Source organism: Psammomys obesus, unplaced genomic scaffold (genome assembly GCF_907164565.1).
Source record: "Psammomys obesus unplaced genomic scaffold, mPsaObe1.curated_primary_1811, whole genome shotgun sequence".
In the NCBI taxonomy this organism is placed as follows: Eukaryota; Metazoa; Chordata; class Mammalia; order Rodentia; family Muridae; genus Psammomys; species Psammomys obesus.
The window spans coordinates 20,608,515-20,632,642 of NW_026595981.1; the positions used below are offsets into that span (position 1 = coordinate 20,608,515).

The following is a 24,128-nucleotide window of genomic DNA, read 5'->3' on the forward strand; positions in this document are numbered from 1 at the left end:
AGTCTTCCCACCCTTTTGAAGTCTGGTCATGGCAGCAGACAGGTGCCCCTTCAAGCTCACACCCACCCACAGGCACTCCCGTCTTTCTCTTCCATTTATGTTCTTTCTTGCGTCATCCGTGTCGCTCTACTTTCTTCACGGCCCCTTGTATTTAAAAAGTAACAGGGTCTAACATACCTTTGTCCAAGCTCACGCTGTAGGAACATCTTTGGTGCCTACGTCCAACCTACACTTGGGCACTGACCGACTGTACTTTGAGAGGGAGAGGGCACGGGCCTATGATCTCCTGGATCACTTTCTCAGTTCCTCAGCTCTGAGAGAGAAAGAGCTGTTTCCCACCTTCTCACAGTTTTTATCTCGGGGAGGGAGGGGCACTCTGTCTCTTGGTGTGTAATGCCTCTGCTGCCGAGTCTCCCAAATGTTGAGAAGACTGTATTATCACCGGGAAGTCTGATCTTAATCTTTGACCAGGTTCCCCCCCCCCCCCCCCCCCCCCGACAGTGAGCTGGATCAGCCACTGAGGCACTCCATCCTCGGCAGGGACCAAGCTCTTTCTCGGATTCCGCCTCTGCAGCCCAGTTCGGGGAACTACGGTGGCCTTTTAAAGCTGCCTCCCCGAGGTCAGATTGCTCGGGGCTTAGATGTTTCCGCCGAGACCGCTGGCTCTTTGGCGTCTAGGCAGTCTTTCGGTGTGGGGCTCCAAGGGCCACCACGCCTTTGACCTTGCGGCGTGTCACCTCACTTAAGGGCTCCGGCGTGCACCTGCGCCCAGGGTCCCGGCTCCCCGCAGCCCGCTGCGCGCGCCGCTTCCTGGGCGCGCGGCCGGCGGCCCCGCCCTGCGCCTGGGCCCCTTGGCGACAACCGAGGGACAGGTGCCCCGGGGGTGCAGCTCGCCTCCCTCTACCCGCCGCCTTCGGAGCAGGCCTCGCGTCCCTTGTCCCCGCCTTCTGCCGCGGCCGCCCTCCCGCCGTGCCAAATGCAGGCTGTCGCCCTCCCCGAGGAGATCGGCTGGCTCCTGGAAGGTAACTCCTGGCCTAGTGCCAGACCTCTGCCCTGACCCCTCCCCTCCGGGAGGTCCCTTCAGCGCTGGACTGCAGGCCAGCCAGGAGACACCAGGGCACCAGCCTTTCAGCCTAATATAAGCTCCACCTAGTATAAGCTCCAGGCTTCCAGAGTCCTCAATCCCCAAAGCCATCCTCTCTCCCATTCTCCCACCTCAGGGTCCTCACCATTCTCTTGAGTTAGTTACACACTCTCTCTTCCAGGCATCTACATCGCCGGGCGTCACTTCTAGGTTTCTAAGGTCTTGCAGGCTAGGTTCATGGCCTCCCCTGGGACCTTGCTTGGTCTTGAACCTGTCTCCCAGGAAATGCCTAAGGGGGTGTAGCGATTAGCTCTCATTCGAGCGGGAGTCCTCTCACCTCGAAAGAAAATGGGTAGATGTTCCCATGTGAACATCATCCGAATTCGTGGACATTTTCGGATCTTTGGGCCAAGCCTGGCGATTAGGAGGCTTCTTGTAAGTGTGGAAATGTAAGGCTTCCTTTATCAGCCTGTAATCTTCTAGGGGTGTCACCAACCCCAGGGAAGGCCCAGAGTACGAGTCTAACCGGCCGTTGAGAGTTAAGGTCACGCTTTCCCACAAAGGGACTTCCCTGATGGGGAGTATCATGCTCTTGGCTCACAGGATGAGAATCAGTGTTCCTTGCTCTCCTGTGACTTGGCCTTCCTGGGAGGACAGGGAATCTGCAGTTGCACACGGGTCTCAAGAGGAAACCGCTCAGAATTAAGGCTTTTGGCATCCAGGCGGCATCTCTGACGCATGGTTAACAGATGGCCTGCTTTGGGCAGGTCATGATTTTGGCAAGCTGCATTCTTCTCAGCTTCTCTCCCATTTAATTGGTTTCATATCTCCATTACCTTGTTATCTTGGTATAAATGCCTCCTAATCGAGGATTTTGGCGAGTGCTTTTGGTTTCTGTTTGTGGCACTGTTTCTCTTCAGGATTGCTTCCCCTTAAGAGCTGTCAGCGAGGTGTTTCTGTTGAGGCGATGGTTCCAACGTCCATTTTATAAAAGCATCTTATTTGTTTAGTTTTGGAGAGTATGCGTTGGGGGTTTTATGTGCCAGGGCACATTTGTGGAGTTCAGATGGCAGCTGGTGGGCTGCCTCCTTCCTTCCATCCTCTGGGTGATGGGGATCGAACTTACGTCTTCAGGCTTGGCGTCGAACACCTTTAACTACCGAATCATCCCCCCACCCCCGTAATTAGGGGGTTGAATCTAGGACCTTACTCATGCTAGGTAGATAGTCCACCGCTAAACTACACTCTCTAAGCCACCCAAGATCCGCTTACTCCGTGAACCAAGCGAAATCTAAACCGTAGTAACAAAAAAAGAGTTATCTGGAGGACAGAAGGATTCAACCGGCACAGTACTGGATACATAAAGGAAGGCTCTAACTGGCCTTTGGTTTTTGGAGAAGGGGCTGCAGTCGCAAGTGTATTTCTACCCTGGCATTTAAAGACAGGGTTTCCTGTCATTGGTGTCAGTCATCTTCTGAGAAGAAACCCATATCACAAGCTTGCTAGAGGATCCTTCAGTTTTGTGCCACGGCCTTGATAGAAAATTCCCTCCTATTTTCAGAGGCTGCCGACGCAGCGCCATCCGCTCCTCCGACTTTTTTTTTTTTTTTTTTTTTTTTTTTTTGATGTGCAGGGCTTTATTGTTCAAAACTGACACTTCGGCAAACAACTCATTTTTGCACCTGCCACCTTCCTTTAGCTCAGATTATTTTCTTGTTAGCTGACTGTTTTTAATTGAAGTCTTCAGATCTCCTTCTAACGCAGAACCTTTGCTTGCTGACAGGCAGAGCAGGGTATGAATGGAGATTAATTGCATGTCACATACTTCTGTATCAAACTTGCTGTGTCTTAACAATCTCTGATAGTGCCGGAGTCTTTCGAATACATGGAGGAGTCTGAGGTTACATTTTGAGGAGCTTCACTGGTTGACTATTTCCTTAAAGCCATCTTACCTTTTTCATTTTTTAAGCTTGGAGTTGCGATCTTGAATCTGAAGTGGGGGAAAATGTAAAAACGGGATAGAACCAAAGATTCTACGGAGAAGTGGTTAAAGAGTATGCTTTGGGAAGATTTGTGTGATAATAGCAGTGTACTGGTGATAGGTTTTTATTTTTATTTCTATTTTTAATGGAATGCAGTCTCTGGTGTGGACCAGCAAAATGATTCATTGAGCTACAAACAATTTGTGGATATTAGAAATCCAAAATGGCCATCAATTTGTTGTCTGTGGCTGGATACACGCCCCCCCCCCCCCCCCCCCCCCCCCCCCCCGCACGCTTTTTAAGGTTAACTGTTAACAATTAGAAAATATGTAGGTCCTTGATCTCTACACAGTCGCTCAGTGGGAGGGAGCCACAGGATATGAGATCTGAAGCTGCCACTGCCACACAGCATGGGGGCGGAGTCTCCACCATGAATTACCGCTTTCATAAACCAAGTCATAAGCATTTGCACAGTGATTTAATGCCGGCCGTCACAGCCATAACTTAAACATTTACTTATTTATAACAACAGGAACATGAAATGACAGGGACGTTTTTTGATATAATGTGCGCGCTCAAGAAAAGTAAAATATGCAAAACACTGTGAAAGGTTTATGCCAAAATTTTGCATAATGAGGCCCTGAAATTAATTTCAAGTATAAAACTTTAAACATCTGAAGATGTCTCATTTGACATGGAAATCCCACTTCTGGGAACCTGTTAGAGAAATTAAAGACCTGAAAAAAGATATGTTCAACGGTTTATCCCAGATGTCAGTGAGGTGGGGAAAGCAGGTGATGGCTGAATGAAGAGTCATGGGGCAGCCATCTTAGCTTGTGTCCATTGCAAAGAATGCAGGAGATCTGTCTATGTGTCTGTCTGTCTGTCATCTGTCTGTCTTGGCTGCCAAAGTGTCCAGGGCATGTTTTTAAGACTAAAAAGGCAAAATACATAATAGAACATACAATGGCCCATTTTTTATTTGAAAGAAAAAAAAAAAAAAAAAGTTCCACAGGTCATGCAGGTTTGTGTAAGCTTCAGAAAAGTGCAAACTCGGTGTCCTGTGCTCTCCATGGTTTCCTTTTAAGGACAGTGAGAACTGCAGATTTTTATTACACACGTCTTCAGTCGGTTGATTTGTGAGAAAGGTCATGAATTACTTCTTTAATCAAGAAAGAATAGGCAGGTTCTAAAAAAAAAATGACGAAGATAAACAGAAGCTCAGAAGTTAGAGGATCATTAACTTCAGGGGTGATTGTTTCTTCTTTTTTTTTTTTTGCTTAGGGTGAATGGGAAGTGGAAATTAAAACAAAACAAAATAAACAAACGAACAACACCTTCTTTGTTGGGTTCTTGGCAAACTACAAAGTACGAGAATCTTCTAGTAACCCAGGAAACATCCTCTTCCAATAGGCTCTCTCGAGCTATCGGGCCAGAAACTGGTCCCCTATCAGTGAATAAAGCTCGGACTAGATAAGGAGCGGAGGGCATCTTCTGCCTTATTGAGAGAACAGGAAATATTCAGGTCTGTTTTCAAGCACTCGGGCTTCAGAGGTAGAAGTTATCTTCTTGCTTTTGTTTTGTGATAACGGTGCCGAAAACAAAAACAATGGGGGTGATGTCAGTTTGCTAATCTTTGTTGCACAGATGCAAACAAGTCTCTTCTTCCTGGTCTTTCTAGGTACCCCCCCCCCACCCCCAAACACACACACTTCTCTGTCGATGATTCTTTTTAAGTAAGAACCAAAGAGGAAAGTGTGAAGGAGGTGCGACAGATAGCTAGCTTCACCCTGGGAGCTGATAGACCCGCCATATGGGCCTGGAACACAGAAGGAAGCCTAGACGTCACCGCCTGCTGCAGTGAGCTCCCTAGCTCCAGCCTCGCACCCCAGTGGCTTCGAGGCTAAACTCCAGCAGTCATTAGCCATTTCCGTCCAGACGGTTCTCCCGTTCTGGAGTGGTGGATGCGGATGAAAGAGTAAAACCTCTTTCGGCATAGCAAAGCTCCGACTGGACTGGAAGGACCTCCAAGCGCTGGGTTCCTCTAGAGAGCGGAGGTTCTTTCAAAACAGTCTGACTCATAAGCGTCTTTGACCAATTCTAAATCAATTTTAAAACACGAATTGACTGACAGAGAGACACAGACAGAGGCAGACAGACAGACAGTCACAGAGTAGACAGACAGAGGCACAGACAGACAGACACAGAGACAGAGAGACACAGACAGAGGCAGACAGAGAGAGACAGGGATAGTGTCTGGCTGGGGTGAGAGTTTTCTTTCCATTCACCATGTGGCGGGGTTCCTGAACCACCTTGGTAGCAAGCACCCTTACTCTCTGGGCCGTCTCAACAGCCCAAAGCAGCTGTCTTGGTAAACAGCCCTTAGGCTTTCAGGAGTGGCTCTGTCTGGGCTGTGTGTTTGGCTGCTTTACCATTCTTTTTTTTCTTTCTAACTTTTGCTACTGGGGGTCTTGCAGATGGGTGAGTTACCGATCACCTGAATCCTGCCAGCGTGGTAGTATGTGAGTATTAGTGATTATAAAAGTGATAATTTTCATTATTGCATCCAGAAAACATAAAGCAAACAGTCACCTGTTGCCATCGATTTTTAAATTTCCATGTATTCTTTGGATTTATTTTTCTGGAGAGGTAACATTGTTTCTATAAGAAAATATGTAAGTGAACATTAGGAAATAGTCTATTTTATTTTACTGAGACAGGGTCTCACCGTGTATCCCTGGCTGGCCTTGGGCTCACTATGTAGTCCAATCTGGCCTCCAGCTCACAGAGATCTACCTGCCTTTGTCTCTGTCTCCCAGGTGCTGCCATTAAAGGCGTGTAAAGCACACCTGGCCCAATCAACTATTTACTGACTTAAAAATAATTCTAGGAACAAGACTCTTGTTCGGTCTCATTTCCTTTTAAGTTTTCAGTGAGATCAACTTCTTTCTCTCCTCCCTCCCTTTCTTCCTCCCTCCCTCCCCCTCCCACAGGGTTTCTCTTGTAGATATGGCTGTCCTAGAACTAGCTCTGTGAGACCAGGCTGGCTCAAACTCACCTGCCTCTGCCTCTCTCTTTCTCAAGTACTGGGAATAAAGGCATGCATCACCACGCCCAGCACTAACTTTTTTTTTTTCCTAACTAAAGTGAACACGTTTAGTTTATGCTCTTGATTTATCACTCGGAACACTGTGAAGCAAATAGAGCCTTAGAGGTCGATAAAATCCCTCTAGGATGGGAGCCTGTGGGTAAAAAGTGGTTAGGGAAGGTGGAGGAGAGGAAAGAAAACTGAAAGGGAGAAGAGGTTTCCAGGGGCCCGTCCCGGCCATCTGGGTTGACCTTTAAGTCACACATTACTGGTGCAAGGAAGAAACTAGGAGGTTAGAGGTCTGGCCTCTGCCAAGTCATATGATGGCCTTTGGTAGAAGAAACAAAAGCATCGATTCCTGATTCCTTATTACAGGTGCGTGGGAGTTATGGGACCAGTGGGAGTTCTGCAGTCACTTTTAAATACCCCAGTAAGCCGGTCGTGGTGGCCACGCCTTTAACCCAGCACTCAGGGAGGCAGAGGCAGGTGGATCGATGTGAGTTTGAGGCCAGCCTGGTCTAAAAATTGAGTCCAGGATAGCCAAGGCGACACAAAGAGACCCTGTCTGGAAAAACAAAAACAAACAAACAAACAAGCAAAATACCCCGGTAAAATCAAACCCTTAAATTTTAGTGTTTCGTTTCCCCATCCCTTTACTGGCAGTCTTCATGGAAACCTTGTCTATTTACCGACCAGTTCAATGAAAGTACCAAAGTTGGGAAAGACGATGTGACAGGGTTTCTCTATGTAGCCCTGGCTGTCCTGGAACTCACTCTGTAGCCCAGGCTGGCCTTGAACTCAGAGATCTGCCCATCTCTGTTTCCCAAGAGCTGGGATTAAAAGGCATGAGCCACCACCACCCGGCAACTTTCACTCTGTCATGAATGCATTTTAAAGCTTAATGTCAAAATTTTGATTTGACAACTAATTGTCTTTTTCTTTTTTGAGGCAGGGTCTCACTAGATAGCCTTGGCTGGGTGGGAATTTGCTATGTAGACCAGGCTGGCCCAGTTACAGAGATCTACCTGCCTCTGCCTCCCTTAAAGCATACATTTTGGCCTTTTGTTAAGAAGTGAAACTTGACAATAAGGCTAAGATCTCGACTACCAGCTTTGTTTGTTTGTTTGTTTGTTTTTCAAGACTGAGTTTCTCTGTGTAACCTTGTCTGTCCTGGCACTCACTTTGTAGACCAGGCTGGCCTTGAACTTAGAGACCCACCTGTCTCTACCTCCCAAGCGCTGGGATTAAATGTGAGCTCCACCACCCGAAACCAGCCTCATGTTTTTTACTTTCAGGAAATTGCCAGTACACATCGGAGAACCTGCCGGCTGAGGTTGTGGGTCGTTTGAGCTGATGACGGTTTCTGCCTCACGACCCTGAAGCCGCGTAGTGTTTGTGTTTTTAATTCTTCTTCTGTTTACTGTAGATGAAACAATGAAAGCGCCCACATACTTACAACACAGAGAAAACATAACAGGGGGTGGGGTGGGGGCCAAGTCACAGCGAGGACTTCAGGCGAAGCTTCGGTTGACTGGTGGCCGACCTCAGCCTCCAGTGTCAATGCTTTTCCTTTGGGAATCTAACAATCTTGCCTGTGGAAATATTTGCCTGCGTACAGGACCATGTACAGATGGGGATCACCTCCGCAGCGCTGTGGAAATAGAGAGATAAAATGGCAGTAACACAAGCAGCCACCAACAGGAGTGCCAAATGCGAAATATCGTCCAGGCGCTTAAATACATACAGAGTGTATGTGTGTACGCACTGATGGGGTCGGGAGGGAGACTAGGCTGATTCACATTAAAAAGTCTAAGAACTGGGCTGGCAGATTGGCTCTGCAGGTAAAAGTGCTTGCTGCCCAGGACTGACACCTGAGTTCCAACTGACTCCTGAAAGCTATCCTCTGACTTTCACATGCATGCCATGGCTTGTGTTCCCCGCCACACTAAATACAATAATAAACAAACAGACAAGCAAATAAACAGTCAAGCGTTTCCTCTGTGTCATGTGTAAACACCCTACGATGTAGTATTTCCCTGAGTCATTTCCACAGTTTACAATAGCGACATTAGTGAAGACATGAAGCAGGTGATGTTCTCATGAACTGCCTACACACAGTCACTTTGGAACACTGTTTGAAATTAAATTCATTCCCACCCAATACCTAATAACTTAACCGCTGGAAATTTGCCTAAGGGGAAAAAAATGAGTATTTCGCCTCATAGCATAAGCATTCCATCTTAGTCACTGTTCTGTTGCTGTGAAGAGACACCAGGACCAGGGCAACTCTTACAAGAGAAAGCATTTAACCTGGGGGCTGGCTTTCAGTTTCAGAGGTTTAGTCTGTTATCATCAGGGCAGGAAGCATGGTGGCATGCAGGCAGGTGCTGGAGCAGGAGCTGAGAGCTACCTCCTGACCTGTAGGCAGTGAGAGGGAGAGAAAGAGGAGAGAAGGAGAGAGGGAGAGAGAAAGAGAGAGAGCTTGGGCCTGACATGTGCTATGGGCTTTTGAAACCTCAGTGACACACACTCAGTGACACACCTCCTCCAACAAGGCCATGCCTCCTAATCCTTCTAATCCTTTCACACAGTGACCAATCGTTTAAATATATGACCTTGTGGGGTCCACAGCTGAAAACACCCCATTATCTGGTAGTGACGGGACAGCTGTTGAGCAATTTGTTCAAATGACAGAACGCTACGTGACAAAAAGTGACAAAGTGTGTTAGACTTTTTATTACACACAAGTGTAAATAAATCTCAGAAACACTCTGTTGAGCACAGACACTCGAGTGTTCGAAGTTTCAGAATCTTTTAGGACAGAAGTAAGAATGATGGTCGGCTTTGAGAAGGGGTACCTATATATATATATATATATATATATATATATATATATTTTTTTTTTTTTTTTTTTTAAAGAATGTCAACATGTTAGGAAAAAACATGCTAGATGAGGAATGGGTGTGTGCATGTGCAGGTGTGCCTGCAGAGGCAAAAGAAAGATGGTGAGTGCCTTCCTGTCACTTCCTGCTTTATTCTTTTGAGAAGGAGTCTCTCACTGAACTTGGAGCTAGGGTTGAGCCCAGGAGGCCCCAATAATCCATTTGTTCTCCCCTCCCTGACTGGTGCTGATGTTACAAATATGCACGGATGGCCGTGTCAGGCTTTTTTTAAAATTATTATTATTATTATTATTTTAAATCAGTGCTGGGATTTGAACTCCTAACCCACCGAGCCATCTCCTCGGTTCTCTGAGATGAGAATTTACATATTTCATAAATTATCCTGTCAGTCATTAGTCTTCAGAAAGACTTGCTCTTCGGAGGCTAAGGCTGTCATGTGTCTAAGCTCAGTCGGTCCCACCTCCCACATACAAGCCAAAAGGAAGAGTAAACTGTGGCGCTTGAAGACTTCGGCTCCCAACAGCCGTCTGTTATAATCACCTGGCCTATCACACAGCACTGGCCGGCCAGAAAAGCAAGCAGTGAACTTGGATACACAGGGGGAATAAATATGATGAACAAGTGTTGCCGAAATTATAAGATTTCTACAGGGTGTAATGGCTTGTAACATGACAAAAATTAGATCTATGACAGTTACGTCAATATGTTAAGATCCTCAGACGATGGTAAGATTAAAACGTATCTTATCTCTTTCTATATTTAAAAAGATTAAAAACTGCTTATGCACTATACTTAATGAAATTAGTTAAAAATATCATCGTAATAGCTACCTCTAGAATCTCTCTTCGGAAATGAGCTGTCATTGTTGGGGAATAACATCGTCATTATTACTGTTATTATCATTGCCCTCATCATCATCATTATTATTATTAGAGACAGGGTCTCACTGTGTAGACCAGGCTAGCCTCGAACTTTTCCACGTGAAAATTTGCAAGCATGTCTTTGCTTATCTTGTCGGCCCCTTCTTGCGTTCTTCCAGGAGGGGAGACTTACGAGGAACTCCTTTCTGATCCTTTGAGGTCCTCTATCCTTTCGAGTCTATTGGTGATTTCCGTGAGAAACTATGTGGAGGGAGAGAAGTTGGCCACCTTGTTTTTGTCGTTATCTAGTTATGAATGTTTTACACCTCCGTAGGTTCCTAAACAAACAGCTTCCTACTCTAATTTTTCAGTTGAAATTTTGCTTTGCAGAATCTTTGAGATGGCATTAAATGTTTTTTTTTTTTTTCCTAATTTGTTCTTGTGTGATTTATGAGGAGGTAGGCTCTACTCACCTTGCTATAAATAGATCGTTTCGTGTGTTCGTGTTTGTGTCTAAAAATTCCATTTTCTAATTAATTCTAAGTTTTAAGAATGAAGTTATTTACCCCTCTCTTGTTTGTTATTATTATTATTATTATTTTCTTAGTTTTAATTATCAGGCTCTTAGGTTTAATACATTTCTACGTACTGTTTTAACTCGTTTTCAGATATCAGGTATCTTCATATAAATTCTATGAGACCGGCATTATTAATATCCTCCAAAATGGCCGAGGAAACAGGAAGTAGGAAAATGGTTGCCAAGACTGGCCTGTGGACAAAGTGGGCACAGGATACAGCAACTTACACGCAGGCCCCACGAGAAAATACTTAAATTAACAAAAGAAGTTCTCTGTAGTGTGAGAGGCTGTGCCTCCTCCTGAGCTGGAACAGATGCTGAGCAGTGTTTCTCACCCAAATTCCCAAAGATATCCCCAAAGTCGTGGATTACGGACACGAGGCAGAGTGTTATGGAACAGTGAGTGATGGGGGAACGAATTCATACATGGAAACTGGATGTAAAACCGTCATGAGCACCTCAGGGGCCGGTACGTATCAAACGCACACAAAGACAGACAAAAGCCAGGTAGAGCTGCTAGCCAGGGCAGCATTCCTGAAGAAAAAGGACCCTCCCTTTCTTAGCAGCCATCAGCTACCAAGAGCTCCTCAGCCCGGGGGGCAGGGGAGGGGGAGGGGCGCCCTGTGAGCACCTCCCCCGCCCAGGCTGGAGTTTTGGTTGCCTTCATCTTGTGTTCCCGTGAGCCTGTGGTCCGTCTTCTGTGTCCTCGCCAGGAGACGCTGGCTCGTAGCATTTCTCCCCAACCTTGGCCCCTATTAAAAGTCGTTCTGCCAAACCTTGAAATTCTCATCTTCCTGCCTCCTCCTCTGGAGTGTTAGGATTACGGATGAGTGCCGCCACACCCAGTTTATACAGTGCTGGGGGCCAAACCCATCGCTGCAGGCTTGCTAGCAGGCACTCTGCCACCTGAGCTACATTCCTAGGACCAGACTGGCCCCAGTAGGGAGCTGAGGCTGGCCTTGGGCTCCTCAGCCTCCTGCCTCCACCCCCTGACTTCTGGGATTAAAGGAATGCACCGCCACTGCCAGCTAGTTTTATTTTATTTTAATTTAAATCTAAATAGCACATGTAGTTAGTGGCTACTTCGTTAGATAGCACAGTTTAAATATCTGTTTACATATTTAAATATTAAATATACAAAATAAATAGAGTGTTCAAGATAGAAAAAAAAAAACCCTCATGATACAAAAGTAAGCAATCAACAAGGGAGGCAGGAAAAATATTATAGCTTATGATTTTGAAACCATATAAATGTACAAATGTCAACTTCTTAAATTTCATTATGTGCATTATGTAAAATGCACATAATGAAACCCCGATAACTTTCTTGGTCTGAAATATTCACGTTGAGAGAAAGAACCAGCAGATACCAGCTCATTAATAATGTTAACAGGTGGGACAGGATTCCATCCCTCTTTAAGTCATAAGGGTGAAGCTGTACAGACAAAATGTGTAACTTCTAGGCCCCTCGAAGGCAGATAGAGCAACATTTAATAATTGGCTCAGGCTGTTTGGGCTGCTCCAACAAAATGCTATAAGCAGGGTAGCTTATAAGCCACAAATATTTATTTTGGATAATTTTACAGATTAGGAATTTGAAGACCGAGATGCTGGCAGATTTGACGTCTGGTGAGGGGCTATTTCATTAGCCCCTACTTCTTAGAGATGACACTTCCTGTGTCCTGACTTGGTAGAAGGAACAAGTCAGCCCCCTGGGGCCTCTTTTTATAAAGGCTCCGACCTCCGTCAGGACAGTTAGTCACCTTCCAAAGGTCCCGCCTTTTCATACTACCACACAGGTGACTGTGTTTCAGCACGTGGATCTTGGGGGGGGACACAAGCTCTCAGGCTACAGGGGTGACCTAAGCAAATGCCCCACAGACACCAGCAAGTGAGAATCAGAAAGCAGAAATACAGTATACGAAGTTGTCCACACAGGGCACTCTGGCTAATAAAGTAGGCACAGGCTTAAAGAAAGACTTACAGATGTGGAGGTTTGGTGATTGGAGGAAGGGCCTGGGGAAGGGAGGGGAGTGATGGCAGAAATCAGGTGAGGGTTGTTAAGGTAAACCAGGGATTAACTCAGTGCGACCTGAGAAGTATTCGGCTCCGGCATGCTGGCCAGGACAGTCGGTTATGCTTAAATGGTATTTGTAGATGCTTTGGGGAACCTCTTAACACAGAAGAAGCCCGAACTACCAGCCAGTATTCAAGTCCATGGAATTACCTAAATTAACTAATTAAAATTAACATCTTAACTTATGTTGATCCTTTAATTCACAGACCCAAACAAACAACTAAAAACACCTCAAATATTTTCTTGGGTGTAATGCCAGTCACAGGCAGAAATTTATCCATTATTCTTCTCAGAAATTCGAGTTCTGCTTTAGTAGTTCAAATACTTTTCCCACAATATCCCCTCTAGGAACACTTTTATTGGTATTTGGTTGGTGGAATTGTTTTCAACAGTGCTGGGTCATTCATCTCGCCTCCAAATAAAAGGTTGATTGAAGCAAACTTTTGAGTTTCAGAAACATATATCAACAAAAATAATTTGCAACTGTTAGCGGTGTGGGCTTAAGTATTTTCCCCCCCAGTGTGTCGGGAGCATTATGGAGAAAACTGAAAGAAGCCACATTTATCTTTCAGTCATTAGGAAAAAAACAATGTGACCATTAAGATGTCATTCTCCTAGGGAAGGAAGTAGGAACCTTGAGAAGGGACAAGGTCAGAGAATTTGGGGGAAAAAAAAAAAACGTCAGAAGCTCTCAGCAGCCATGAACCAGGGTGGTGCTGGCCCCTCCTGGCAGGTGGCCTTACGACTGCTGTGGGTATTTGCAGGACACCATGACCTCATTTTGCTTCTGGTGTTGTATGTGCCTTTGTCCCTTGTCCCTTGTCCCTCGGTCTTTTTTTTTTTCTTGCTCTGACTTCCTTGCACAGATGTCTGGAACCTACAGGCATTTCTGTTTTAGGGCAGGTGTGAATTTTAATGAGAATGCGCGCCTTTGCCAAAGCTGTGTTTACCTTTTAAATACAAGATTTAAAGTCGTTGTGTGTTACCGCCTGGCCTGTTACTTTTAGTATAAAATACTATGCATTTACGGTTGTGCCTTCTAGATGGACCCTGCCACCTCTCTCTTCCCTCCTGACCTTGTTTGGCTCTCCAAGTTTAAATCTCATCCTCTGTAACTCACCCGTGATCCCCTGCCTCCGGAGACATTCTCGAATGTTACTTCCAGCACTTGCATTTTTAGGTAGCTTGTACCTTAATTCTAACTGTGCATCGGAACATCTATCTATTCTTTGCTAGATCTGTCTTCCCGTGCGCCCTGTTCGCTTCTTCCGTGCTCACTGGAGACGTGATGAAGAACAGGTGCCTTTGGGGGTGGTCTCTTTCTGGCACGTGTCTGGCATCATTTTCACATGAGGACGTCAACTTTGCACCGTATCGCTCACTCCCTAGCTGAGCGCGCTGTGAGCAGACGACCTCATCCTCCATGTTGGCACCGAATATTGCTGTCACAGGGACCCCAAGGCATCCCGATCTGACAGAACATGACGTCTGCAGAGGAAGAGGATTTGCTTTTTTGAGTGCCAGGTATCAAATCCAGGCCCTTGCGTACAGACCAGGCAGGCGTTCTGCTCCGGAGCTACCTTCCCGACAGAGAGCTCTTGCTACCAAGTGGCTTGTCTGCTCCATGGTAAATAAAAAACTACTAGCAGAACGGTGATCAGAGAGAAGCAGGATGGCTTGAAGTCTCTTTCCTGTCTGGTGTGTTCAAGGAGCCTTGCTCGGGTCCCTTCGGGTCCTCACGGTGAGAAGTCCCACCTTCTCAACTGAAGATGGAATGTAGCTTCTCTGATTTCTTTCCTCGATGTTTTCATCGAGTTTTGGTATCAAGATTTTGCTTGGAGAGCGAAGACGATATCAAACCCACAAACCTTCATGTAGGTAGCCCTTCCTTCCGGCTTGATGTTTTCTTTCTAGATGGAAAAGGTCATCTTTTTGGCTTCTTTTTATTCCTCTGAGTAGATGCGGACTGCATGTAAAGAAACTTAAGTACTTAACTCCTGAAGTATTGGAAAGAGAGCTTTTCTAATAATTAATCTGAAGGAAAACTAAACCAGGACAGGTTTTAAGAAAAGGCTCAACTCGACCTTAGCAGCCTCACTGGGCCTTAATTATAACCTGTTGGTACGTTTCAGCATATGGAGTATGCAGGGATTTTACTTACAAGATTTTAGTAAGGCTATTTGTTGATTTTATCTGAGTAAAGCTGTGTAGGGGAAGAATTTAGCAGGGAAATTGTGTGTGTGTGCATGAGTGCATATACGGGTGTGTTCTAGAAGAAACACTTTAATTTATCACATCCCATAAGGTTTCTCTAGTTTCATCATCACTATCACCATCATCATCCCACTTCTAGGGTTTGAACCTAGGCCTATGCATGTCAGGTAAGGGTCCTGACCACTGAGTACCATCCGCCGCCCCTATTGTGTTTTCATTTTGAGACAGGGCATCCCTGAATTACGAAGGCTGGCCTTCCACCTCCCATCATCCTCCTGCCTCAGCTTTCTGAGTAGCTGGGTAGACTGGATCTCTTCCTGTTCAAAGGGGATTTATTGGAATGGTTTACTCGCTGTGGTCCTGTTGGTCCAACAACGGACTTTGCTTACAGAAAGGCCAAGGGTCCAGTAGCGGTTGGTTGGTTAGTTCACGAAGCTGGACCTCTCATCTGGTCTTCGGTCCGTATTGAAATGCTGAAGAAGTAGGTTCTAATACCGATGAAGGAATCCCTTGGCTGCTGGATAGATGGACTTGCCTGTGAGAGTGAGGGCAAACAGGCAAAACCCCAAAGCCTCCTTCTTCCATGTCCTCTTCCATGTCCTCTTATGTGGGTGTCCATCAGAAGGCATGGCCCAGGCTTACGGTGGGTCTTCTGACTTGGAATGATCCTGATTTAGGGTGGGTCTGCCCACTTGGAATGATGAGATAAGACAGTCCCTCTCAGGCAGGCCCAACTGCCTGGGTTTTAGTTGACTCCAGACACAGTCAAGTTGATGACCAAGATTAGCATCACTGGTACTTCTGTCAAGACAGATAAACTGCACCATCACTGCCTTCTAAAATCCACATTCCATTAAGTGGCCTTTCTGGTTTTAGCTGGTGCCTCTTTCCTGCCTCAGGATTCTGTCCAGGATACAGGCAAGCCTTCTTGGGGCTCCTCTCAGCTGTGACTGCCTCCCACACTCCCCTTGTTTTTGATAAACGTAACGCTTTTGAGGAGCGCTGGCCAGGTGGATGGCAGCACGACCCTCTATTAGAACGAGCCTCTCCTCGTGTTTAGTTTCATGGTTAGACTGGGGTTACAGGTCTGAGGGAGGAAGATCACAAAAGTATCATTTTCGTCACACTGCAACCAGGGTCCACGCTGTCAGTGTGATTTATGACGCCTGATGTTGAACCGTGACCACCTGGCTGGTGTCAGGAACCCCCCCCCCCCCCACTGTGGAGTCTCTCTAGTTCCCCTCTCCGTTCCTTGGCCTTTTCGAAGAAAGTGGCTGTGTGCAGCCCACACCCTAAGGCATGTGTCCTTTATTCTGGGGTAGGGTATCATAGAATAACAGAAATGAGTTTTGAATTCTACGCTAGAGATCTGCCTCTTATCTCCCTTTTGTTAATTTGTTCAATTATTTATATTACTTACAGACTTAACCACAAGTCTTATATTTTGGTTTATAATTCAAGATTATTTTGTTGTTCAGAAAAATTTTTTTTTTTTTTGCGGGGAGAGACAGGGTCTTACCTTGTAGCCCTGGCTGGGCTGAGTTCTATCTCTGTCTAGTATACATGTAAGCATGCACTTCTGTGCATATCACAGAGGGTTAGGGGGAGGGAGAGAAGGAGGGAGAGAGGGAGAGAGAGAGAGAGAGAGAGATTGAGAGCGAGCTATAATGATGAAACCAAGCTGCCGGTAGTAAGCTGTGGATGGTCATTGACTCCTCATTTCCGGAGCTACTCACGTCAACACCTTTCCTCCCCTCCCTCCAGTGAGGCTACTCCAACCGTCTGTAGAACAGTTGGGTTATGTTGACAGTCTACATTTGAGATCTCCCAGCCTAAGTGATGTTTGATGTTTGTCGACTGCGCTGAGTCCTCTAATAGGAAGGAACCTCAATTGAGAAAATGCCTCCGTGAGAGTCAGCTGTCGGGTGGGCGTTCTCTTACTTAGCGATTGATGGGGGAGGGCCCAGCCCGTCGTGGGTGGGGCCGTCCCTGGCCTGGCAGTCCTGTAAGAAAGCAAGAGGGCTGAGCAAGCCATGGGGGGGCAAGCCAGGAAGCTGTACCCCTCCACGGCCTCTGCATCAGCTCCTGCCTCCAGGTTCCTGCCCTGTTTGAGTTCCTGACCTGACTTCCTTCGATGAGGAGCAGCGATATGGAAGTATACGCTGAAGAAACCCTTTCCTCCCTAATTGCTTTTGGTCATGGCAGCAGTAGTAACCCTAACTAAGACATAGACATTAAGGATGCAGTCTCTGCTGTAGGGCCCTGCTGCTTGTGACAAATGCATATATCATGTGTCCTGCCTTATGGGGTCAGGCTCTATGGAGTCAGTGCTGCCAAGCCCGGTGCTTCACCTTGGCCTCCTCCACCCACTCTTTCGAACCTTTTGCCAACCGTGTAATTTTTTAAAAAATTATTTTACTGTGTGTGTGTGTGTGTGTGTGTGTGTGTGTGTGTGTGTGTGTGTATCTGTGTGTATCTGTGTCTGTGTCCATGTGCAGGTGTGTGGGAGGCGGCACCTGTATGGAGATCAGAGAGTGATTTGTAGGAGTCAGGTCTCTCCTTCCACCATGTGTGCATCCTGGGGATTGGACATAGATTGTCAGACTCAGGGGCCAGGTGCCTTTGCGCTCTGGGCTCTCTGGCTGGACTCCATTTCTTTTTAACGCCGAATAAGATGCCAGTGTATGGCTGTGGCATAATTTGTTGATCCAAATTAAGGGGCGTCCTGGTTGCTTCCACTCTTTGGCAGTTATGAATAGTTTCTAAAGGCATTTCAGTCTATGTTGTGTGTGTACTCACCCACATATATTAATGTATGTGATTGTGTGCCCACCCACATATATTACAGAGAGAGAGAGAGAGAGAGAGTAAAGTCATGCTCCATATCTTTTTCTATTATTCACCACCTTATCTTTTGAGACAGGATCTTTCACTGACCTTGGAGTTCATGAATTGGCTAGGCTGGCTGGCCAGCAAGCCTCTAGGATTCACGGACTCTGCCCCTCACACTCAGCTCTGGGTTTTTAGGCTGCATTGCTGTGCCCAGATTTTACTTGGGTGCTGGACTTTGACGTCAGGTCCTCATGTTTGAACAGTAAGCCCTTCTCTCACTGAGCCATCTCTCCAGCCTCTATTTAAAAACAATTTTTTTTAAAAGAATTTATTTATTTATTATACAATGTTCTGCCTGCATGTGTGCCTGCATGCCAGAAGAGGGCACCGGATCGCACTATAAATAGTTGTGAGCCACCATGTGGTTGCTGGGAATTGAACTCAGAACCTTTGGAAGAACAACCAGATGCTCTTAACCTCTGAGCCATCTCTCCAGCCCTGTTTTAAGATTTTGAGCAGGACTTAATAGGGCTGGGATATGGCTCTGCAGCAGAGCCTTTGCCAGAACACACAGTGCTAGGTTTACCCCCAGCGTGAAGGGGAGAGAGAGAGAGAGAGAGAGAGAGAGAGAGAGAGAGAGAGATGAGAAGTGTCCTGTAAAGGTCAGTTGTCCTCAGGCACTTGGAAGCCCAGTTCCTAGACTCACACTCTTTTGTAGTTGTTATGCCTCCCAGTGACATGGCCCCTTTGTTGTTTTGAGAGAGCCCTCTTTATCTCTGGCATTTTCCCCTTTCTTGAAGCAGGCTTTGCCTGACATTGATAAAGCAATTCTGTCTTCCTTAAGCTTTCGGTCTGTGTCTTCCATTGTTTCCCATTCTTTCACTTTCAGCCTACCTGTGTTTTTAACCTTAAAGTGTGTTTCTTGTAGACAGCATATAATTGAGTCTGGGGGTTTTTATTATGATATTTTTATTCATTTGAGAATCTCCTACTTCATGCTCATATTTTCTTCCCCTTTCCCTCTCCAGCCTCTCTCAGGTCCCCTGCTGTATCCCATTCAACTTCTCCTGCCCTCTTAACCCACGGAGTCCAATTTGTGCTACCCAAACACTGATGGGTGTGGGGCCATCCACTGGATCACAGCTAGTCCACCAGGGACCACACGCCTAAAGGAAAAGGACTCTTCTTCCCTCAGAAGCCACCAATAGCGGTGGGTGTTGGTCTGCCCCTCCTCACCCACGCTGGAATATTGACTGGCTTGGTCTTATGCAGCTGTTGTGAGCTCTGAGGGCAAGTTCAGAAGACACTGTTTCACCCTGTGGCTCTTGCAGTCTTTTTGTCCTCTTTTCCACAATGTTTTCCTAGTGTTGGGGGGAGGGCAGTGTGATACAAATGGTTATTTTATTTCTGAGAATTCCAGAGACACCTGTTTCTACACTTTGACTGGTTGTGAGTCTCCTCATTAACTGATGTTGTCTGTACAAAAAAAAAAAAAAAAAAGCTTCTCTGAGAGCTGTGTTCATCTATGGACATAGAGATATATACAGAAGGCATATATCCATTTAGTAAAATTATGGTAGATTCACCCCGAGGACTTCTGATGCTGTCTAGCCATAGGTTTTTGGTCAGATTTTTGTACCAGGCGTGAGTTTCCTCCTGTGGAACAGGACTTACAGCCAATTAAAAAGTGGTTGGTTACCCGGATAACATTCATGACGCTGTTGCAGCACAGACACATCCTGGCTTTCAGGCTTCACGGTTGGTAAAAATGCTGATATTGTGAAGGTTAGCCAGCAAACGAGGAAGCTTCCAGGATGGCACCAGCTTGATTCCTCCAAACCCCGTGGTCAAAGTGTATGATGTCTTCAACAGTACAGTCTTACCGTCAAGTTCCCATGGGCAACCCTGAGCAAACGGCAACAGGTGGCCCCGTCTTGAAGGTCTTTGGGACAAACCCTTCCCCACATCCAACAGCTCGATGGGAGATAATCCATACCTGCCACTGAGCTTTTTACTTGGCAACCTATGACTTCTGGGAAGCCTAGCATCCCCTCTGTGTGGGATGACTCCATATTCTCTCTCTCTCCTCTCTGCCGCCTCCGGACCTCCCTCCCTCATCCTATCCCCCCATCCCCGTATGTGCATCTATTTTAAAGGAAGCCTAAAATGTCATTTCCATACAGCTTTCTTAAGCATCCTGAGTGTTAGTTGCTCAAGCGTATGCTATTTGTTTTCCACTTTTTGGTTACCCTGGCCTGTAAAACCTTAAGCAAAGGCTTTTTAGCGCTCACTTCACTTCCTTTTAAATGAATTTAGTTTAAAAACTAGAATTCCTACTTTGTGGTTTAACTCTTCGAGATCCGTGTAGAGTAAATATTGGACCGCTGTCAGGTTTTCGTTGACTGCTTTCCTCACCCTCTGTGCTATTGTGATACTATTTTTTGAGACAAATCTCTGCTTGTCTGCATGCAATAAACTGCGCAGAGGATCATTGTCACCTGTGCATGAGACTGCCCGTTGTCTTTTGAGAAAATTAAGCATGAGGCCTGTGTTTTCAGCACCGTAGCACTTCTGTGGGGCTGTTTCTAGAGTTGCTTGTCTCCACCGAGCGGACTGCCTTCAGTTCCCTTTTACACAGCTTTCCTAGCAACCAGTTTTCAGTTTTCATTGGTCTCAAAATTGTCTTTCTTCTGCCTTCATCTTTCGATGGTCGCTGTCACTGGATATAGAATTTGGAGTTGACCAGGGCTTTTTTTTTTTTTTTTTTTTTTTTTCCTTTCAGCACTTTAACATGTCATTCCCGGTGTCTTTTTTCCGCCACTATTTCTTGATGAAAATTCAAGTCTCATTCTCATCATTGTTCTCCTGTATGTGATGGGTCATTTTCTCTGGCTGCTTTGAGAATTTCCTCTTTATCTTTGCTTTTCAGCAGTTTGACTGTAATGTGCCTAGATTTGCTCTTCTTTGTCTTGTCCTGTTCTGAGGATTGAACTCAGGGTCTTGTGTATGCTAAGCACGCATTACTCCACGGAGCCATACGTTGGCCTGGGAATTTACTTTTTTTTTTTTTTTTTTTGTCAGCAACTGTCTCATTGAGATTTTAAATGGCATTTTCTTTTATGGTGCCCAGTTTTGAAAATAGCCTTTTAAAGGGGTAAACACACAAATATAATAATTTTAAAAAAAGTCAGACCTACTTGAAACCAGCTTTATAAAGTATCTCGTTACAGAGCTGGAGAGAGGGCTCGGTGTAGGACTGAGTTACTCCCCACAGTTGTATCGGGTGGCGCACAACCTCCCATGTCTCCAGCTCCAGAGAGGCCAGGACACCTCTGGCCTCCACAGGTACTTGCACACATGCCCATCGCCAAAATTAATTTAAAAAAAAAAACATTTAAAACTATCTTTGTCTCTTAAAATTCTCCCTCCTTCCCCAATTCTTCTCTGTCTTTTCAACAAGTCTCTCAGTGTGCTGAAGCTCACTAGTTAGGCTAGCCTGGCTGACCAGCAAGTCCCAGGGATCTTTTTGTGTTTACACGCCCAGCCTTGGGCTTACAAGAACAGGCCATCACACCCAGCTTTCTACATTGGTTCTGGGGATCAAGAGCAGGTATTTGTGCTTCTGTGACAAGATGGTGCCTACGGAACCATCTTCCCCCAGCCCTTGCAAATTCTTGATTTTTTCAGAAATTAAATTATATTTTAAATGGAAGTTTCTTAACTTCATTTTTGAATCATTCACTGCTGATACAGTTCGTTGACCCTGGTGCTGCGGCTCGGGGATAGGATTCTCGCCCAGCACCTGCAAGACCTTGGGTTTGATTCCAAGCACAGAAAAAAAAACAAACGTCCGTATCCAAAAGTCAGCGTCCAAATACAGCTGATTCTTGTATACTGGCATTATACCATAATAAGCAATGTTGGCCTCCTGTTGATCCTAGCGGATTCTCAGCAAACCTTAGGGTTTTCAAGAACACGCCAGATGCAACTAGACATAGTTTTACTTTACTCTTTCCAATACGGGTGTTTAAACTTCGCTGTCTTGTCTAATTTCCCTGGCTGGTATCACTAAGACAATTGTTGGCGATCTTTAGAACAGGGAGGGATGCATTCAGTCCTTCACCATTAAATACGAGGGTAACTGTAGAATTAAAAAAAAAAGAAAGAAAGAAAAAAAACCATTTTGTTTGCTGTGTTGGGTCTCACACTTCCCTAGCAGGCTATGCTGGTGAGGCACACTTCCTGCCCCGAGTGTTTGGGTGTAAGCGGCAGCTGTTTCTCAGGCCAAGGGCGTTTCCTTCTTTTCCTAGCTATGTTGAGAGGTTTTTTTTGTTTTTGTTTTTTTATCACAAGGCACCACTGCATTTCGCCAAATGCTTTTTCCGCAGCTCGTGAGAAAGTTGTATGTTCTTGTCCCTCCTATTAACATGACACGCCGCACTGATGGCAATTCAGATACCACTTGATTTTTTTTTTTTTTTTTTTTTTTGCCTGTTAATTCAACTTCACCCCTCCCCCCCAGGAACCCATCAGGTGACACCTATCATCTGTGTGATTCCGGGTCAGCTGCTGATGGTGGGTCTTTTCGAACACATTTCAGTCTCCCAGGCATTGTGTCTCACCAGAGTCCCTGGTGATGGTTACCTAGCACTGTTTTGTTTGCTATTACTGAATAATCTGAGGGCAAAACAAATGTTTAGATGTACTTACATGACCCAGCTGTGTAAGTACATTGCATTATTTCGGTGACGCGGTTTCATATTGTGGGTACAATTTCTTTTTCTATTTTTTTTTTTTTTGGAGGCAGAGACTTTTAACTATATTATTTATCTTTTTTTTAGGGATGATAAACATATTATGGAGAATAAGACATGTAACTCATATGTCTGGCAATTGTAATGGCTATCGATGTATTTTGTCTTCGAAAATTTGCGTACCTTCAAACTTCTTCCTTCTCCATAACAAGATTTGCTTCGTTGTGTGTGTTTCCATCATGTTCCTGTTTTATAATGTACATTCACATTAATTGCAATTTCCCTCTCTCGGACGCATTTTTCTCTGCCGTGTGGGCTCCTTCACTTGGTTGCCTTGTCATCTTCATTGATGATGTATCTCCTAATTAATGTTTCTCCTCTGAATGCCTGCCCTTTTTTGTTCTTGATTTTTGCGGTTGAGCTCTATTTTTTATTTCAGCTGCAATTACCGGGACTTCTCGTCTACTCTTATTGGCCTGTGACCTTCTGTGACTTATTTATAATAAGTTTGTGAAATTGGCAACCCGTCCCCTGCCATCAGTGACCATCAAGCATGTAAGCATTGCTTTAAAAAATGGTTTCAAAAACAGTTATCTCTTGTGGTTAAGATATGCACCAGATTTCTGAATTCACAGCGAGGCTTCGGATTTTTTAGAACTTGTCATTTATAGGGATGCATGAAACCTTAGTTATTCTGTATGATGGCGAGCTGTAACTAATAAAAATTTAGCATCTCGGTTATTAAGTGTATGATTCTTTTAGTCTGTTAATGTAACGTTTGCAAGAGAAACAACATCCATTTCCCAAGCTTTCATAATTGTCCTTTCCCCTCTCTCACCGATCTTCTGCTGACCACCTCTTTCTTTTCCTTTAGATACTGAAGACTTCCTGGCAGAAGGCTTGCGGAATGAGAACCTCACTGCCGGGGCGCAGGACCAGAGAGACCACATTCTCCGGGGCTTCCAGCAAATCAAATCCAGGTTCGTATCAGCCAGCCTCATCCCTCCCTTACCGGAGTATGAGCTGAGGACAGTGGCATCTGCCACAGGTTTTCACACTTGGCAGAAATTTATGAATTGATTTGGAGGTAGGTGCGGATACCAACATAAACAGGCTTTGGTAACTACCTTAAAATAATCAGGCTGATTTCGGTTTCGGGGGCTTTATCTCAGTGACCACCTTTGTGGCTAACAAATGGCAGACGAATAATGGTGACATTGAGACATTTATGCTTGTTTAGGTAACTAACGAGGAGGGTTAGGGAGCAGAAGAGGATTTTCATGTTTTTGGCGCTGACTTTGCTTTCACGTTCCCTTCTGCAGTAGTAAAGTTAGAATCATCAGGCCTGGCTAGTCGATTCTTTGACCGTGCTGGTATACATTAGCCCCAGACTGGGGAGGAACATTGTGCTCATTAAGTTTTTAAGATGAGGAGCTCTAATCTCATTTGCACGTTTTTCGAATGTGAGCAGCGGATAGATGCTGGGAGCACACGCTTCCTTAGGGGAAGGAGAAATCAAAATTTCCTTTACGATCCATTTCCTGACCGGCTTTACATAAAGGTAACGGCTGAGTGAGCATCGACCTTAGAACGTTTCCTCTGCCCTTTGTGGTGTCCCGATTCAGAACGCCTGAACCGAGAATTCTGAGAGAGCATCCGCAGGGTTAGGGCCGGGATCTGACCTGCATGGCGGATCATTCTGAGCTTCTACTTCCAAAACCGGTGGAAAACCCTTAGACACGGGGAATTCTATCCCT

The 24,128-nt window shown here is 45.5% G+C and overlaps 1 protein-coding gene across 1 annotated transcript in view; it reads left to right on the forward strand.

The window, feature by feature from the left end:
• Window positions 1–849: 849 nt before the first annotated feature.
• Window positions 850–24,128, forward strand: part of Skap1 (src kinase associated phosphoprotein 1) — a 281,034-nt gene continuing 257,755 nt past the window's right edge. The window contains exons 1-2 of the mRNA XM_055620131.1: window positions 850–1,022; window positions 23,246–23,351. Coding sequence (XP_055476106.1) covers window positions 977–1,022; window positions 23,246–23,351 — 152 coding nt within the window. The 5' untranslated portion in view covers window positions 850–976. The remainder of the gene's footprint in view (window positions 1,023–23,245; window positions 23,352–24,128) is intronic.